General features: G+C 45.6%; 1 protein-coding gene across 1 annotated transcript in view; it reads left to right on the top strand.

The window, feature by feature from the left end:
• Positions 1-19,667, top strand: part of MUC4 (mucin 4, cell surface associated) — a 41,026-nt gene that overhangs the window by 19,716 nt on the left and 1,643 nt on the right. The window contains exons 12-24 of the mRNA XM_064295050.1: positions 103-311; positions 799-889; positions 1,565-1,732; positions 2,334-2,435; positions 2,842-3,072; positions 4,229-4,366; positions 11,465-11,646; positions 13,288-13,444; positions 14,360-14,539; positions 15,142-15,215; positions 16,375-16,439; positions 16,526-16,761; positions 18,823-18,985. Of these exons, the coding sequence (XP_064151120.1) occupies positions 103-311; positions 799-889; positions 1,565-1,732; positions 2,334-2,435; positions 2,842-3,072; positions 4,229-4,366; positions 11,465-11,646; positions 13,288-13,444; positions 14,360-14,539; positions 15,142-15,215; positions 16,375-16,439; positions 16,526-16,761; positions 18,823-18,985 (1,996 nt within the window). The remainder of the gene's footprint in view (positions 1-102; positions 312-798; positions 890-1,564; positions 1,733-2,333; positions 2,436-2,841; positions 3,073-4,228; positions 4,367-11,464; positions 11,647-13,287; positions 13,445-14,359; positions 14,540-15,141; positions 15,216-16,374; positions 16,440-16,525; positions 16,762-18,822; positions 18,986-19,667) is intronic.

The raw sequence follows: 19,667 nt of genomic DNA, 5'->3' as shown, positions 1-19,667 counted from the left end.
GTTATACACAAGGTCGACTTGAGTTGGCACCAACTCAACACCAGCTAACAGCAACCACCACCCCTGGTTTTCCATGCTAATGTGGCATCTCCTTTTTTCCAGCCTGGATGTTTGGGGACCCTCACATCACCACCTTGGATGGTGCCAATTACACCTTCAATGGGCTGGGGGACTTCCTGTTGGTCCAGGCCCAGGACGGAAACTCCTCCTTCCTGCTGCAGGGACGTACTGCCCAGACTGGCACGGCCCAGGCCACCAACTTCATCGCCTTTGCTGCTCAGTACAACTCCAGCAGGCTGGACCCCATAACGGTGAGCAAGGGGGAGCCCAGGACATCCTGCATCCCCCATAGACAGCGCCTGAGGGACATTCTGCTGAAAATTAAGGTCCAGGCGGAAGGAGAGAACAGGAAGGGAAAGGAGAAAGGAGGGAGGGCACACACTGCTAGTGTAGTGGCTTTGAGAGCAGGCTCTGGAGACAGCAGGATTAGGGTCCTGGCTCCATCATTTACTAGTAGTGTGACTGAAGAAATTACTTCTCCGTGCCTCAGATAATAACATGACCTACTTCTCAGGGCTGTTGTGAAATTTAAATGAGCAGAGAAATGTGCCTTGCACAGAGCCTGGCCCGTGCTAAACACTCAGCAGATGTTAGCTATCAGAACCTCACTGTCATACTGTCACCTTCATCTTCATCCCTGGGTCAGGTTCTAGCCCTGAGTTGCTCTCAGGTGCCTCCTCTCTGAACCTCTGGACCTACCTACAGGCCAGACTTAGGCTTCCTCCAATTTCCTTCCAGGTTCAATGGTTCCTTGAGCCCAATGACAAAATTCACGTTCAGCTCAATGACAAGAATGTGACATTTGAAGCCAACCGTGAAGATGCAGAAGGTAGGCTGAGGACAGTGGTCAGCCACCCTCTTCTGCTTCCCTGGGTTGCTCAGTGCCCTGGGAGCAGTGTGTGTTGGAATGTGAAGGTAGAAACAGGCGGGGGCAGGGGGGAGGCAGAAGAGAGGGGTTGCCACCCCGTCCCTTCAGCAGCTGTAACGCAGCAGCTTCTTCACCCCATGAGCAGGGCATTAAATGTCCCCCCCCCCACTTCTGTCCCGCCTTCCAGTGCTGAGTCTTCTCCTTTGATAACCATCTTTAGTCCCCAAGAAGGAAGTGGTATGGGTTTTGGAGGTGTCCTCTGTGCCGCTAGAGATAGTGCTCCCAGGACATCACAGAGCTGTTCTCAGAGTCTCCCCTCTGCACAGTGACCCTCCAACTAGCAGGTCCTAGGCCTTCAGGGCTCCTGGATGGTTTCTTCTCCTTTTGCTTCTTCTTAGTCTCCTCCTTTTTCTGTAACACCTTTATTGAAATACAGTTCACATACTATACGATTCACCCCCTTGAAATAATAATTTGATGGGTTTTAGCACATGTATTCACAGATACGTACAACCATCACTACAGTCAATTTTAGACCATTTTCATCACCCTAGAAAGAAACCCCATATGTTTTAGCTATCATTCCCCAACCCCCAAGATGCCTATGATTTCTTCATCTGTTTCCCAAAGTCCTAGGCCAGGAGATATTCAACACCACTGGAATCATACTGACCCGCAATGGCTCCCTGGTCTCAGCCAACTTTGATGGGACAGTGACCATCTCAGTGATAGCTCTCTCCAACATCCTCCATGCTTCCTCCAGCCTTCCAGAGGAGTATAAAAACCGCACAGAGGGCCTCCTGGGTAAGAAGCAGGTCAGACCCTGCCTCTGAGGCAGTGGCTGACGCAGGGGCCCAGACCTCCAGGTGGAAAGCAGCTCTCTCTCCTGCTGGCCTATGGACATCCCAAGCTGTTTCCCTTTCTCAACCTCCTTGGAGCTGAACTCTCAGGGCACAGGGCTGGTGGGTGAGGGAGGAGGGGCTTCTCTCAGCTACTTTTGAGGCTCGCTTCCTGTCCTTCTCCTAAATCTCCAGATTTCAGGGCAGCCAAGGGAGCATCCAGAATGGGCTCTGGGGAGGGTGGGGGGCAGCCACCCTCTCCTTCCCCTCTTATCCCCTTTCTGCCCCAAATCTTTCCCCTCTTTCTGCTTGCATCCCCACATTCCTTCTCTTCCTCCATTTCCTCTTCACTTTCTTCCCCCCTCGCTAAAGGAGAGGGGCGAGGTATGAGGTCATGGTCCTCTCCCCTCTTCCTGGAGGACTGAACCAAGAACGGATGCAACTGAAGGAGGCTTCCCAGGCCCCCTCCTACCCCTCCTTACATATTGAATATCACTCTTTGGGTGCTCCCAAGAAAGAGGAGAGCCACAATCCCAGGACGACCAACTTCCTACTCTGTTCTTCAGGAGTCTGGAACGACAATCCAGATGATGACTTCAGGAGACCCAATGGCTCCACCGTTCCCCAAGAGAGCTCTGAGGAGATGATTTTTCACTATGGAATGAGCTGTAAGTCTGGGCCTGAGTCCTCAGGGCAGATGGGGTAGGGGCAGGATGAGGGAAGGGAGAGATGTTTTTCCCTCAGGCTTATGGGGCCCAGACCTCTGTCCTTTGTAAGAGCAGGGTAAAAAGGTCAGGAGGAGACTCTGAGGCACCTGATGCCACCCCAGATTTGCCCCACCCCTACCCCATCCCACCTGCATTTCTCTACTTGGGAGATAGGATGTGAAAACTGGGTAACCCCTCACTCACTGAACGGGGATCTCTGGACCAGAAGCTGAGAGCCATTCAGTCCCTCCACACCTCCCTCCCTCTGCCCCAAGTCATATAAACTGAGGGTAAGGGGTAGACACAGCAAAAATACAACTGGAGCCCCACCCCTGGTACCATTACCATCATATCTCATATGTTACAGGGAAAATCAATGGAACAAGTATCCTTGGCAAGAGGAGTGACCAGCTGCCTTCCAACTTCACCCCTGTCTTCCTTGACCAACTGAGAAATGCCTCCTCGAATCTGAGTTTGGCCTCTGAGTGTAATGAAGATCCACAATGCATCTTTGACTCTCTGGCCATGCAGAATGTAAATGCTGGACTGCATACTAGGATGCTCTTTAGAAGATTCCAGGAGATTAATGCCACCCTCAGTAAGTGGCACGAGACCCAGAGAGGTGTTTCTAGAGTTAGGGAGCAGATCAGAAGCCCCCATTCCGTGAAACCCCCCTTTTTTTTAATTCATTTAACAGATATTTTTGCTTGTGTTACTCCTCTGCTCAAAATCTTCCAATGACTCCCCAGCCCACTCAGTCGTGATGACCTTCAAGACCCTGTCAACCCTATTCACTGCCTCTCTGAACTCTTCTCCTGCTACTTCTTACTGCTGTCACTTCAACCAGCTCTACCAGCTTCTTCGCTGTTCTTCACACATGCCAGGCTTGCTCTCAACTCAGAGCTTTTACACTTACTGTCCTCTTTGACCGATATGCTCTTCCCTCAGACAGCCAAAGGCTCACTTCCTCACCTCCTTCAAGTCTTTATTCCAATGTCACCTTCTCAGCGAGGCTTTTCTTGGCTACCCTATCTAAAACTTCACACTCGCCCACACTTTCTATTCACCTTCCCTGCTTTATTTTTTCTCCTTAGCATTTATACCTGTCTAACAGTTTTATAATTTTTTATATGTATCTTTTCCCACCCCACCCCCCTCAAGACTGTCAGCTCCATAAGGGCAGGGGTTTTCATCTGTTTTGTTCATTGATATATCCTCTCTACCTAGAACAGTGCCAGCCACACACACACACACAAAAAAAACCAGTGCCACTAGCCACATAGTAGGTGCTTAATAAGTGTTTGCTAAATAACGAATGGGCAAAAAATGAAATGGAAATAGCAGGTCTCACAAAACAGAGACCAGTGAAAAGTTTTTTACTTCTGTATTTCCTGACAAATGCAACGTTCATCTAGACATCATGGTTTTCAGCCCTTTTCCAAAGGTAAAACTCTGTGATGGCCTGAACAACCTGGCTCTCTGGTTCATTTTGTGTCACATCCAATATAGCAGCATGCTGTTCAGGAAAAAACTTGAAGTGTTTGAGGAGGAGGTAGAAAAAGGGAAGCTAAAGGTTTGGCCCCTTGGGCAATTCAACCCCAACAAGCAGGTACACAAAACAATCCCTGCTCCCGGAGGTGGGTCATAGCCCTGGGAATGCTTCACACAAACCAGAGGACTGGAGAAAGAGAAAAGAGGCTGGTAAGGAAGATAGTGCCCTGCCTCAGACCCCGAGTCTCCTCTTTGTGTTTCAGATCAGTACCCGCCGTCTATCAAGGGGGCTCTTGAGATTAAAGCCTTCAAGGGGCAGACCGAGTGGATTCAGTATACCAGCTCCTCGGAAAATGTCACTTTCTCTCTCAGACACAACTCTACTGACTTCACACTCTTTGGTAAGAATGTTTGGCTGGGGAAGTAGGAGATGAGGTCAGAGTCAAGTTTTGGATAATTTTGCGTCTATATACCCTGTGCAATTACTGTCACTTCCATTTGATATCCAGGGTCAGGATTTCATAGAAATGATTCCTATGATTCAAGTAGGTGCCCTCCAGTGAATAGTAGTGATGGATTTATGGTGATTTGGTCAACTAGCTAGGCTGACTCTGAACATGTACAACTAATTCAAAGAGCATTTAATCTCAATATAATATAATAGGGTCTTTATACAATCACCATAGTTTTAGAATAATGAAGTACAACAATTAACAAATGCTAGTTTAAAACATTTCCATGTCTGTTTAAAGGATATAACGTGGAACAAGATTTAAAGAAACACAAATGCCTTTGATACATTTCTCACTATTTTTATGTGTTTGTTAACCATGTTTACCTAGCTTTGTCTCTCGTCGCCTGATTTTCAGTGCTGGGACCAACCAAAGCTTCGTTTCTCAATCTCAGTAATGGCATCAGAGACCCCAGGCCTGCACCCGTGATCTGGTCCACAGATCAAAGCACAAAGAGTGCAATTTTTCTTCTGTTGTCAGCACCAATTATGCTGGCAACCCTTCTCTGCTAAACCAAAGCCCTTACATAACCTTATTCTGAGTTCTGATCACCTCTCTGCCTCTGTTTCTTTCTCTGTGCACAAGAAGGGATTGTTTGTTTCCCTTTTGCTCCATGTGGCATTCTCTCAGATGAAAGGTAACACTATTGAAAGACTTTTTTCTCCACTAGATTCCTCTCTGGAAGAGTGATGGCTAGAAGTTATTCTCATCTATTCCCTACTATCAGCTCCTTTCAACCTGCTGGAGGCTTTCCCATTTTCTTCAGATATATAAGACAGGCTTGATTAAAAGACTATATATATATATATATATGTGTGTGTGTGTGTGTGTGTCCCCCATGTCTGTCAATTTGTCCTACTGCGGGGGCTTTTGTGTTGCTGTGATGCTGGAAGGTATGCCACCAGTATTTAGATACCAGCAGGATCACCCATGACAGACAGGTTTCATCTGAGCTTCCAGACTAAGAAAGACTAGGAAGAAGGACCCGGCAGTTTACTTCTGAAAAGAATTAGCCAGTGAAAACCTTATGAATACCAGCAGAACACTGTCTGATATAGTGCAGAACATGAGCCCCCCAGGTTGGAAGGCATTCAAAAGATGACTGGGAAAGAGTTGCCTCCTCAAAGTAGAGTCGACCTTAATGACGTGGATGGAGTCAAGCTTTCGGATCTTCATTTGCTGATGTGGCACGACTCAAAATGAGAAGAAACAGCTGCGAACATTCATTAATAATTGGAACATGGAATGTATGAAGTATGAATCTAGGAAAATTGGAAATAGTCAAAAATGAAATGGAATGCATAAATATCAATATCCTAGGCATTAGTGAGCTGAAATGTACTCGTATTGGCCATTTTGAATCAGACAATCATAAGGTCTACTATACTGGGAATGACAACTTGAAGAATGGCGTTGCATTCGTTGTCAAAAAGAACATTTCAAGATCTATCCTGAAATACAACGCTGTCAGTGACAGGATAATATCCATATGCCTACAAGGAAGAACAGTTAATATGACTATTATTCAAATTATGTACCAACCACTAAGGCCAAAGATGAAGAAATTGAAGATTTTTACCAGCTTCCTCAGTCTGAAATTGATCAAACATGCAATCAGGACGCACTGATAATTACTGATGACCGGAATGTGAAAGTTGTAAACAAAGAAGAAGGATAGGTAGTTGGAAAATAGGGCCTTGGTGATAGAAATGATGCTGGAGATGCATGATAGAATTTTGCAAGATCAACAGCTTCTTCATTGAAAATACCTTCTTTCACCAACACAAACAGCCACTATAAACATGGACCTTGCCAGATGGAACACACAGAAATCAAATTGACCACATCTATGGAAAGAGACGATGGAAAAGCTCAATATCATCAGTCAGAACAAGGCCAGGGGCCAGCTGCGGAACAGACCATCAATTGCTCATATGCAAGTTCAAGCTGAAACTGAGGAAAATCAGAGCAAGTCCACAAGAGCCAAAATATGACCTTGAGTATATCCCACCTGAATTTAGAAACCAACTGAAGAATAGATTTGATGCATTGAACACTAGTGACCGAAGACCGACAAGTGGTGGAAGGACATCATCCATGAAGAAAGCAAGAGCTCATTGAAAAGACAGGAAAGGAAGAAAAGACCAAGATGGATGTCAGAGGAGACTCTGAAACTTGCTTTTGAGTGTTGAGCAGCTAAAGCAAGAGGAAGAAGTGATGAAGTAAAAGAACTGAACAGAAGATTTCAAGGACGGCTCAGAAAAACAAAGTAAAGTATTATAATGACATATGTAAAGAGCTGGAGATAGAAAAACAAAAGGGAAGAACACTCTCGGCATTTCTCAAGCTGAAAGAACTGAAGAAGAAATTCAAACTTCGAGTTGCAATAGTAAAGATTCTATGGGGAAAATATTAAACAACACAGGAGGCATCAAAAGAAGATGGAAGGAATACAGAGAGTCATTATACCAAAAAGAATTGGTGGATGTTCAACCATTTCAAGAGGTAGCATGTGATCAGGAACCAATGGTCCTGAAGGAAGAAGTCCAAGCTCCACTAAAGGCACTGGAGAAAAACAAGGCTCCAGGAATTGACGGAATATCAACTGAGATGTTTCAACAAATGGATGCAAGTGCTCACTTGTCTGTGCCAAGAAGTTTGGAAGACAGCTACCTGGTCAACGGACTGGAAGAGATTCATATTCATGCCTATTCCCAAGAAAGGTGATCCAACTGAATGCAAAAATTATCAAACAATACCATTAATATCACACGCAAGCAAAATTTTGCTGAAGATCCTTCAAAAGTGGCTGCAGCAGTATATCGACAGGAAACTGACAGAAATTCAGTCCAGATACAGAAGAGACGTGGAACCAGGCATATAATTGCTGATATCAGATGGATCCTGGCTGAAAGCAGAGAATATCAGAAGGATGCTTACCTGTGTTTTATTGACTCTGCAAAGGCATTCGACTGTGTGGATCATAACAAATTATGGATAACATTGCAAAGAATGGGGATTCCAGAACACTTAATTGTGCTCATGAGGAACCTATACATGGAGGAAGAGGCAGTTGTTTGAAGTCAGGAAAGATGTGCATCAGGGTTGTATCCTTTCACCAGACCTATTCAATCAAATAAGTATGGTGAAAGGATACAACCCTGATGCACAACTTTCCTAACATTAAACCATGCAGTATCCCCTTGTTCTGCCCCTTGGTCTAGGTACACATTCCTCATGAGGACAATTAAGTGTTCTGGAATTCCCACTCTACACAATGTTATCCATAATTTGTTATGATCCACGTAGTCAAATTCCTTTGCATAGTCAATAAAACACAGGTAAACATCTTTATGGTATTCTCTGCTTTCAGCCAAGACCCACCTGACATTAGCAATGATATCACTTGTCCCATGTTCTCTTCTGAATCTGGATTGAACTTCTGGAAGTTCCTTGTCAAAACACTGCTGCAACGGCTTTTGAATGATCTTCAGCAAAATTTTACTTGCACGTGTGTGTGTCTTAGGCTGGGTTCTCTAGAGAAGAAAAACTAGTAAAGTGTATAAATATATATATAGAGAGAAATTTATATCAAGGAAATGGCTCACAGGGATGTAGAGGCTGAAATGTCCCATGTCCGTGGGTCAAGCTTCTCCTGATGCACATAGTCACAGGGGCTGGTGAACCCAAGATCAGCAGGTCAGAGTGCAGGGCTCTTGTTCACAGGCTGTGAAGATCAATGAATCCCAAAGATTAGCAGGCAAGACCACAGGTAAGCTGCTAGCTCAAGTCCTAAGAACTGGAGATCAGATGAAAAGGAGCCAGCTGCAGGATCCAGAAAGAGTGAACACCCACAGGCCTTGCCAGAATGTCCACTTATATTCAATGCAGGCCACACGCCCAAGTAAACTCCCTTTCAACTGATTGGCTACTCACAGCAGATCCCATCATGGAGGTGATCACATAATATCAAATCTTATCGTGGAAGTAATTACACTATCATATGACTGATCAAATCACTGAGGATCATGGCCCAACCAAGTTGACACACAGTCGTAACCATTACTGTGTGATATTAATGATATAAATCAATAATTTCTGCATTCTGTTGAATCACCTTTCTTTGGAATGGGCACAAATATGGATCTCTTCCAGTCAGTTGGCCAGGAAGCTGTCTTCCAAATTTCTTGGCATAGACAAGTGAGCAATTCCAGCACTGTATCCATTTGTTGAAACTTCTCAATTGGCGTTTCATTAACTCCTGGAGCTTTGTTTTTCACCAATCCCTTCAGTGCAGCTTTGACTTCTTCCTTCAGTACCATCGGTTCTTAACCATATGCTGCCTCCTGAAATGGTTAAACATTAACCAATTCTTTTTGGTACAGTGACTCTCTGTATTCCTTCCATCTTCTCTTGATGTTTCCTTTGTCATTCAATGTTTTCCCTGTAAAATTCTTCACAATTGCAACTCAAGGCTTCAATTTTTTCTTCAGTTCTTTCAGCTTGAGAAGTGCTAAGTGTGTTCTTCCTCTTTGGTTGTCTAACTCCAGGTCTTTGCACATTTCATTATAATACTTTACTTTGGCTTCTCAAGCCACTCTTTGAAATCTTCTGTTCAGTTCTTTTACTTCATTCCTTCCTTTCACTTTAGCTACTCTACATTCAAGAGCAAGGGTCAGAGTCTCTTCTGACATCCATTTTGGTCTTTGCTTTCTTTCCTATCTTTTTAATGACCTTTTGCTTTCTTCATGTATGACATCCTTGATGTCATTCCACAACTTGTCTTCGGTCATTAGTGTTCAATGTGTCAAATCTATTCTTGAGATGGTCTCTAAAGTCAGATGGGATATACTTAAAGCCATATTTTGGCTCTCGTGGACTTGTTCTAATTTTCTTCAGCCTCAACTTAAACTTGCATGTTAGCAATTGATGGTCTGTTCCACAGTCAGCCCCTGGCCTTGTTTTAACTGACTATATTGAGTTTCTCCATCATCTCTTTCCACAAATGTAGTTGATTTGATTCCTGTGTATAGTCGCCATTTATGTTGTTGGAAAAAAAAGGTATTTTCAAGTAGTCGTTGGTCTTGCAAAATTCCATCATTCAATCTTCCGTGTTGTTTCTATCACCAAGGCTGTATTTTCCAACCACTGATCCTTCTTCTTTAGTTCCAGTTTTCACATTCCAATCGCCAGTAATTATCAATGCATCTTAATTGCATGTTTGATCAACTTCAGACTGCAGAAGTTGGTAAAAACTTCAATTTCCTTATCTATGGTATTATTGGTTGATGCATAAATTTGAATTATAGTCATTGTCTTTGTTATCTAGTGCTTCTATAACAGAAATACCACAAATGGATGGCTTTAACAAATAAATTTATTCTCTCACAGCTTAGGTGGCTAGAAGTCGAAATTCAGGCAGCCATCTCCAGGGGAAGGCTTTCTCTCTGTGTCATCTCTGGGGGAATGTCCTTGTCATCAATCTTCCCAGGTCTAGGAGCTTCTCAGTGCAGGAACCCCAGTCCAAAGGATGCACTCTTTTCCTGGCACTTCTTTCTTGGTGGTAGGACTTCCCTCTTCTCTCTGCTTGATTCTGTTTTTTATATCTCGAAAGAGATTGATTCAAGGTACGACCTATAGGGTCCAGCCTCATTAACATAACTGGCTCTAATCCTGCCTCGTTAACATCATAAAGGTTAGGATTTACAACACATAGGATAATCACATCAAATCACAAAATGGTAGGCAACCACACAATACTGGGAATCATGGCCTAGCCAAGTTGATGCACATTTTTGGGGGACATAATTCAACCCATAACAGCCACATTAAGTGGTCTTCCTTGTAGGTATATGAGTATTATCCTATCACTGACATGTTCTTTTTGACATGAAAGTGATGCCATTCCTCTTCAATTTGTCATTTCTGCCATAGTAGACCATATGATTGGCTGATTCAAAATGGCCAATACCAGTCCATTTCAGCTCACTAATGTCTAGGATATCTATCTTCAAATGTTCGATTTCATCTTTGGCAGCTTCCAATTTTCCTAGATTCATACTTCATACCTTCCATTTTCTGATTATTAATGGATGTTTGCATCTGTTTCTATTCGTTTTGAGTCGTGCCACCTCAGCAAAAGAAGGTTTCGAATGCTTTACTCCATCCATGCCATTAAAGCCAACTCTACTTTGAGGAGGCAGTTCTTTCCCAGTTGTATTTTGAGTGGCTTCCAACCTGAGGGGCTCATCTTCCCACACTATATAAGACGATGTTCTGCTGCTATTCATAGGTTTTCACTGGCCAATTTTTTTCAGAAGTAGACCTCCAAGTCCATCTTCCTAGTCTGTCTAGTCTGTCTTAGTCTGGAAGCTCCACTGAAACCTGTCTACCATGGATGATCCTGCTAGTATTTGAAATACTGGTGGCATAGCTTCCAGCAGCACAGCAACACACAAGCCACCACAGTATAACAAATTGACAGACACATGGGGATATATATATATATATATATATATATATATATATATATATATATATATATATATATATAACAGTGTTTCACTGCAGTCTGGTGTCTGACAGGGCGGCTGGTCAAAGATCCAGGAAGTGACAGGGGTGGGCAAGAAATCAGGGTAAGGGATGAAGGAGAAGTGTTGGGAGGATCCTAGTCTTTATCCTGCATTCCCCCACAGGATGACCCTACCTGGTGCAGGCCCAGGCAGGGTTGCCCTTTGAGGCTTTCCCCTCTGTGGACTTCCATCCTGTAATCAGTAAGTTGGGCTGGTACTACCTCCAGCTTAGAGCATGACCAGGGTCATCCTTAAGGAAACACCTGATAATATTTAGGGGGTGGTCTGAAAGAAGTGGGGAAAATCCCAGCATTAGCAATCTGGGCATTAAATACCATAAAACCAGCTCCAGGATGTTTCAGACAGCAGAGCAGAGATCTCCAAGTTCTCAATGGTCTTGTCTTCCCTGGGACAGAGAATGGAACATTGCTATGGACACCAAAGTCGCCAGAACCATTCACTCTGAAGATTTTAGCAAGAAATGCCAAGAATGGCTTGTCTTCTGAACTGCAGCCCAGCACTGTGGCCTGCTTTTGCAGTACACAGCGACAGTGTTTATACAACCAGACCAGCCGGGCAGGCAATTCTTCCCTCGAGGTGAGTGTTGGGTGGAAGGGGGGAGGGAGGTTTCAGAGTAGGGAAAACAGATGAAAATCGATATATTATTGTAGATTGCCCAAAATATCCACTTTTGGGAGTAGAAATCTGAGTGCTGAAGGGTCCTATATTAGGGGAAAAGAAATGGGAATTGAAGGGATACTGTAATTCAACCTCTCCTGAGTAATGTCCACATTGCGGGTGGGGTAGAGCTGTGGGAGGTGAGTAGAACAGATACCAAGCTCAGGCCACAAGCTCACATCTGTAAGGAATATAACTTTATTGCTTAGAGCCCAACCTTATCTCCAAGCTCCCATTCTGTCTGGCTGACAGGAAACTTTTTCCTCAGCCTGTCTTAGAATTCCCTGGTGGTTCCTAGTTCCACAGTTCTGGGGTCCAATCCAGAGCATGGCCTTGAGGCGCAGGGTGGGAAGGTGTCCATGTCTTCCTTGGGTATGAATCTATACAGCTGTCCATCACAAGTAGCCCAAGGAGCTGGTCTGCTGCTTCAGTGCCTTCCTCAGACACAGGAGACCTTTTCTAAGGCTGCTTCAGGTCCCATCTGTCTAGAAGCACCACACTGCCATTTCTCTTTGGGGCCTCATCTTCATGGTGTCAGAAAGAGAAGTGCAGGTCCCCTCTGATCTTGGAAGCCCAAATCTCCTTGATTCTCTCCTTCCTCTCCCCCTGCAGCTAAAAGAGACATCTCTACAGTTTGAAGAAAATCCTTCTCCATTTGAGTTTCTAGTCAAGATACTGGGCCTAAGGCCATGAATTTTGTCCTACCTGCTTTTTATGGTTATAAAGGGGGAGCTAGGAAGGAAAGTATTTGGCTGGCAAAGCCCTGCCACCCCTTCGTTTCTTTATATACGTGGGCACGCATACACACGCACACACTTTTCCTGAGGCTTGAGCAGGGAATGGCTACTTGAAAGTGGTAGAGGTGGGGGAGGCCATGGAGCAGAAAAGGAAAAAATACAGAGTAGGAAAAACAGAAATTAAAACCAAAGTATTATTCTAGAGATCCCAAAATATCCACTTTTGGAAGTTGAAATCTGAGTGCTGGAGGGCTGCGTATGAGGGAGCTTTCCAGAGTCAGCTCAGTAGGAGAATCAGAAAAAAGCGATGGAGATGTGAGATTTCCAGAAAGTTTTACTTTCCTTGGGTCGTAATTTTGGTTATTGCCTGTTCCTTCCTTGTGCTTAGCAGTGGCTGAAAGCCAGCAAGGGGAGGTGGAGTGAGGAAAACACAGCTTATGTGGGATCCAGTTTTCTAGAGATAGCAGAATATGTATGTAGGTACACATGTATGTATGTATGAACTCAGACCCTATCTTACTCTAGAAAGGATTTCAGGCAAAAAGGTCTGGTGTGGGGAGGGGTATGAAAAGAGAGGGATGATGGCTGAAATTCTGGGGTTGAATGGCAGGGAGCCTGAACGGCACCGGACTGTGTGCCCTCTGAGGCAGGGACTTGAAGGCCCAGGGCCTGGTCGAAGAAGGTGCTCAGTAGATGATGGTTGAGCTAAGACAAAGACTCGGGGTTCACGGGCTCTCAGAGCAGAGAGGTCAGTACTGGGACACCAAGCAGCTCTTAACGCCTCAGCCTCATGGCTGCCCCAGTGACTGGCTCTCCATTGCAGGTGGCCGCCTGCAGTTGTGATGGGGACACCTTCGGTCGGTACTGCGAAAGCTTCAGGGACCCCTGTGAGCACTGCTTTCCGAATGTCAGCTGCATTCCTGGGAAGGGCTGTGAGGCCTGCCCCCCGCACATGACTGGGGATGGACGTCACTGTGCAGGTAAGCTGCAGCCAGGGCCCTGGTGGGATAAGGTTCTGGAGACAATGGCCCTTTAAGGGCCCAGGAAAGCCAAAGGCAAACCCTTTCCCAGCAAGTCTTTAGAATGTTCAATAGGGGTGGGTGGGTGAGGAGGGCTTGGAAAATGTGGCTTATGGTGTGGGGCTGAGAGAGAAGGGGTTGTACTGGCATGGGGAAGGGGCCTGGGCAGAGCCACTCTGAGGCATTGTCGGGGGAAAAATCCGTGCAGAAGACTGAAGAGGGGCTTGACCAGGAGAAGGAAGAGGGAAAGAACTTCCTACAGCACCAATGACCAGAGGCAAGCTGGGCCCTCGGGCTCGTTCAGGTCTCCTGCTTCAGAAGTCAGGACAGGCTGTCATGGGGTTTGAGTGGCAGGAGTGCCTCAATTTCCCTCTGAGTCCTCCTACCAGTCTCTGTTCCTGCACCTCTGAGCCTCCGGAGGCCATGTGGTGAGGCTTCCACTAAGCTCTCTCGGATGCCCAGCTAAAATCTAGAGGCTGCTGTGTCTTCTGAGTAGAGTTCAGAAGGGGTTGAATCACAGCTTATCAAGGCAGAAAAGGAGGTGGAAGTGAGGGAGTGAGGAAAACAGCCGGCAAGTCCTTCTCCCACCAGCCTTCTGGGTCCTTCTCTGACGCGGAGGGTCTGATAAACACTTAACTCCCCTCAGCAGACTGGGAGAAAACCTACCTGGCAAAGGAAAAAGGGTTGCCAGACAGAGAAGTAGCTGGAGAAAGGGAGAAGGATAGTTTTGGGTTCGGAGTGGCCCGCAAGCAGAATGCAGACTGAGTGGGTGTTCAGGAAAGAAGGCAAGTCTTTCAAGGGAGCAGGTTTCCATGAGCCGGACGCTCCATCTCTCCTGCTGCTGTGGTGTTGCTGACCTCCCTGCTCCCTCTACAGTTGTGGAGAACCCTTTCCTCTGTCAGAACAAGTCCTGCCCTGTAAATTACTGCTACAACAATGGCCACTGCTACATCTCCCAGACTTCAGGCTGCCAGGCCAGATGCACATGCCCCCCGGCCTTCATCGACAGCCGTTGCTTCCTGGCTGGGAACAATTTCACCCCCACTGCCAGTCCAGGTACAACCAAATGGCCCACCATCTCCACCTCCACACTTCTCTCGTCTTTGGGGAAGATGGGGAAACTTACAGGTCCTCAGCTAAGTTCTTCAAACTCACAGGGCAGAACTCTAGGTTCCCCTTAAACCAGCTGCTATTGAGTCGATTCTGGCTCATGGTGCCCCCATGTGTATCAGAGTAGTACTGTGCTCCATAGGATTTTCACTGGCTGATTTTTCAGAAGTAGACCAACAGGCCCTTCTTCGGAGACATCTCCGGGAGAACTCGAACCTCCACCTTTCAGTTAACAGCAAAAAAAGCGTGTTAACCATTTGCACCACCAGTGGTAAATTGTAGGATACGGGGGCTGGTGGTGGCAGCTGTCACATCACAAACCACTGGCCTGTCCTGTTTGCTGAGGAAAGATTGAAGGTGACCTCGCCTCTCAGCAAGATGAGAGTCATGGTAGAATGAGTACTAGGGGAGAGTCAGAAGGCTTGGTCACTTCTCCTGATTCCTCCAGTGACCTCCTGTAGAACGGGGTGGTCTCCTTGGGCTGGACTACCTGGGAATGGCTGGGAAAAACCATGAAGTGATTATGCTTTTGCTTCTCCTATCTCCAGAGCTTCCCTTGAGAATCATCCAGCTCTCGCTCAGTGAAGAAGAAAATGCCTCCATTGCAGAGGTCGACGCCTCGGTCAGTGCTGCAGGCCAGGCTGGGCAGGCGAGGAGGTCTTGGCAGGTTCAGGGCCAAGGCTGAGCCGAACTGTGTGTCCTGCAGTCTTGTCATTCATCTAGATTCATCCATCCAGCCCCTTGCCCCCAGATGATGCTGATAGAGCAGGAGGTCAGGAAGCCCCAGGACATGGATGTCAGAAGGGACTGGAATGACCAACTCACCATGAGCTGAGTTGAGGGTGGCCAAGTCACCCCAGGTCCTCCCTATGGGGGTCCCTTAAGACCTGCACTTCTTGGTACTATATGGGAGAAGCACAAGGGGGCATATCACCTCCAGGAAGCCTTCCTTGACTTCTCAGACAGAACTGGGGGCTCCCTCTCGTAGGCTCCCATGCCCTTGTCCACACCTCAGTCATAGTCAGTAAAGCATAGTTGCTGAGGGTGTAGGCTCTAGACTCCTACACACCACATTCAAATCCCTGCTCTACCACTTACTAGAGATACGACCTTAGATAAATTATTTAATGTCTCATCTAGAAAAATAGGGCTAATAATAGTACCTGTGTTAATGGGTTATGTCAAGGTTTAAATGATAATGTATGTAAAGCACTAAGCACAGTGCCAGGAACACAATAAGTGTTTAAAATAATAATAATATTACTATTATATTTTATAATAACATTATTACTCTTACTACTATAGAACGCCACACTCTGTATGGAATAATCTGTTGGCATTTGTCTACTGCACCAGACTGTGGGCCCTTTGAATAAGGCCCAGCACCTGATTACCGCCTCCGCCAACTGGCTAAACATAACAGATGTTTAATAAACACGTGGTGAGAGAAAGAGTAGGTGAGACTGGGATCTGAGACAAGGTAGGGGCCATTCATTTCAGATTCCCTTCTTGTAACATTAGGCAGAGGTGGGGCAAAAAGGACCTAAAGTCCTTCACTCACCAGCAAACATTAACAGGAAGCCACGCCAGTCACTGGGTTAGGTTAGGGCGTAGGGATACAGCTATGGGTGAGAAACATTCTAGGGGTCCTAGGCTCACGTTCAAAAAAGAAAACAGACAGGGGCAAAAAAATGCATTAAAGTGGGGAAGAGTCTCAGAAGAGGTTGCAATGACCCACTCCCACCACTCGCATCATCTCCACCCCCCATTCTCCGTCCTAGGTGGCCTACAGACTGAGGACCCTGGATGTGCCAGCCTTTTTCCGGAACAGCCTGGTGGAAGCACAGTAAGTGGGACTTTAACTGCCTGGGCACCTGGTTTTCCCCTTATCCACCCCCACCATTAAGCCCTCACTGTCTCCCTCCCTCACAGTGATTCCACCACGCTGGGCACAGGACGCTTACTTCGACGCTGGAGGGTCATCTCTGAGTTCCAGTACCGCCCTCGGGGCCCTGTCATCAACTTCTTGACCAACCAGCTGCTGGATGCTGTGGTGGAGGCCTTCTTACCCCAGCCCCTGAGGAGAAGGTGGCGGAGGAATGAGGATCCCAGGCACGATGTGGTCTTCCATCCCATCTCCAGAGATGACATTCGCGACCTGAAGAGTCGTGAGTACAGGGATAATGGCAGGGCACGGGGAGGCCAGAGGGAGTCTGTCACAGATCTTCAGCCCACACAAGCCCATGGCAGAAAAACATTCTGGTGAGGCCACACACAAGTACGAAGTTAACTTAGTTTTTGTTGTTGTTGATAACTTTTGAGAGACATTTTAAACATTTTACCCACCAGCTTTTTAGATTCGATTTTTATTTTAACAATAAAGGGATCAAATAGTACCTAATGTTTGATAAACTCCTCATTAGTCAAACAACTGTGAACATATGACCTTGTATATCATGTATTCCTATTTGATATTTCATAATGATGTTTTCATTCAATAAATCATTTCCAGTTAATTTTCTACCACTTAGAAAACTTAGTTTCTGTGGAGCCCTGGTGATACAGTGGTTAAGAGCTCAGGCTGCTAACCAAAAGGTCGGCAGTTCAAATCTACCAGCCACTCCTTGGAAAGCCCATGGGGCAGTTCTACTCTGTCCTGTAGGGTCACTATGAGTCAAAACTAACTCCGTGGCACCTAACAACAACAATAATGTTTTAATAAGTGTATTATATTTTAAATATCAAAATCATTGTCATCAAGTTGATTCTGGCTCATAGCGACCCTATAGGACAGAGTAGAACTGCCCCATAGAGTTTCCAAGGAAGGATTCAAACCACCAACCTTTTGGTTACAAGCCGTAGCACTTAACCACTACACCACTAGGGTTTTCATTTTAAATACAGTGCCATAATAATAAAACCAAAAAACAAACCCATTGCTGTCGAGTCTGGCTCATAACGACAGAATGGAACTGCCCCAGAGGGTTTTCAAGGAGCCGTTGGTGGAGTCAAACTGCCGACCTCTTGGTTAGCAGCAGAACTCTTAACTACTGCACCATCAGGGCTCTGCTGTAACAACAAAAACCCACTGTTGTCAAGTCAATTACTGACTCACAGCGACTCTGTAGAACAGAGTGGAAGTGCCCCATAGAGTTTCCAAGCAGTGGATTCAAACTGCTGACCTGTTGGTTAGCAGCCGCAGCTCTTAACCACTATACCACCAGGGTTTCTGCCATAACAATAGTTACTGTTTATTGAGTCCTTACTATATGTCAGGCACTGTACTGTGTGCTCTGGATATACTATCTCATTAAATCTCACAGCACGGTAGGTGTTATTATAATTTTCTTTTAAACATAAGGAAACTGAGACTGTGAGAGTTAAGAATTTTCGCTAGATCATACAACCAGTTAATAAATGAGTTTGAGTTCCAACTTAGGTCTGACTGCTTCAGAGCACTTGCTCTCAACCACTGCTTTTTCTATACCATTGTATTACTGGTTGCACACCATTCCTTTGGTAAGGTTATATAGCAATGAATTTAACAAGACCCCTCCTGTTAAACATTAAGGTTATTCGCCCCTCCCTCTCCTTGTTTTTTGCTATCATAAGCCATACTGACCTGGACTTCCATGCACATAGGTGTTTGTGCACTTTCAAATTATTCCTGAGGTTAAACCCCCTGAAAATGGAATTATTGACTCTTTCTTTCAAGACCCAATTATTTTCTGCTTTGAATTGTTTATTGATACCATGTGTTTTCATTAATAGAAGCATGCTAAATCATTGAGTGCTGTTGAATTTCTGGAAGGTAATAAGGATTTTTATTTTATTTTTTTGGCCCCCACCAACGATCTGACCCAAGGGACATACGTTGCCCTGCTATTCTAGCCCTGGACGACCCTTAGAGTTCAGGGGGACATACGATGTCCCAAAGAAAATTTTTCAAAATTTCTGTTTCCTACCAAAAATGCACACATCCCATACAACACCCTGTAGAAACAGCAATTTGCAGCACACGCCTGTTTTTTTTTTTTTTGGTTTCAAACAGTCATAAAGGCCCCTGCCTTGCAGCAGCATGCACGATCAATGGGAAAACAGCTTCCCAATGAACCTGAGAGGTAGAAAAAGTGGGTGGGCAACAGTCTATCCCAAGGGGCATGAAAGGATTCAAAGGTATTGATTCGGTGTTAGTTGATTTTGGTGTTCATCTGTGTCCTACCTGACAGTGAACTTGAGCACACTGGAGACTTACTTCAACTGCAGTGGCTACAAGGGCTACCACCTGGTCTACAGCCCCCAGAACGGCTTCACCTGTGTGTCCCCATGCAGTGAGGGTTATTGTGAGAACGGAGGCCAGTGCCAGCACCTGCCCGAAGGGCCTCAGTGCAGGTGAGTGGGGTAAGGGACAAGAGGCACAAGGACAGTGCTGAGGAATCCAAGCTGGTTCAAGATACTGCAAAGTGTCCAGGAATACCATGGTACCTCATGGTATGTGAAAATTAGGATGGTTTGCTTTGTAATCGAGTGAGAACACGAATCAGAGAAAGGGGGACAATGGAAAGGATTTGTGAGTGCCTCAACAAGAACTAACAACAGCAACAACACTGTGTGTGAGAACTATGCCCATTGCCATCCAGTCAATTCCAACTCATAGCGACCCTATAGGACAGAGTAGAACTGCCCCATAGTTTCCAAGGAGCACCTGGTGGGTTAGAACTGCTGAACTGTAGGTTAGCAGCCGTAGCACTTAACCATTACACCACCAGGTTTTCCTTATGAGAACTATATTACCTCTAAAATGCAAACAAACGACGGGGTGAATATTATTATGACCGTTTTAAAGATAAGAAAACTGCAGCTTAGAGATGATAAGTAACCTGTCCAAGGGACCCAGGAAGTTAAGTAGGGTAGGGTTTGCAAAGCCAAAATCCTTACCCTCTTCTGCGTGATTTTGTTTCTTCGATGAGCACCCTGCTGTCTCGGCGTGGAAAAGGAACCAACCAGCTTGTGGCTAGGCCTAGCCCTGCTGCTCCCTAAGAGTACTCAGTCAGGGGAGGTCATCTGAAGCTGG

This window comes from Loxodonta africana, chromosome 1 (genome assembly GCF_030014295.1).
Source record: "Loxodonta africana isolate mLoxAfr1 chromosome 1, mLoxAfr1.hap2, whole genome shotgun sequence".
Taxonomy (NCBI): domain Eukaryota; kingdom Metazoa; phylum Chordata; class Mammalia; order Proboscidea; family Elephantidae; genus Loxodonta; species Loxodonta africana.
Note: the sequence above shows the minus strand (reverse complement) of the source record. Positions and strands in the feature narration are given on the sequence as shown.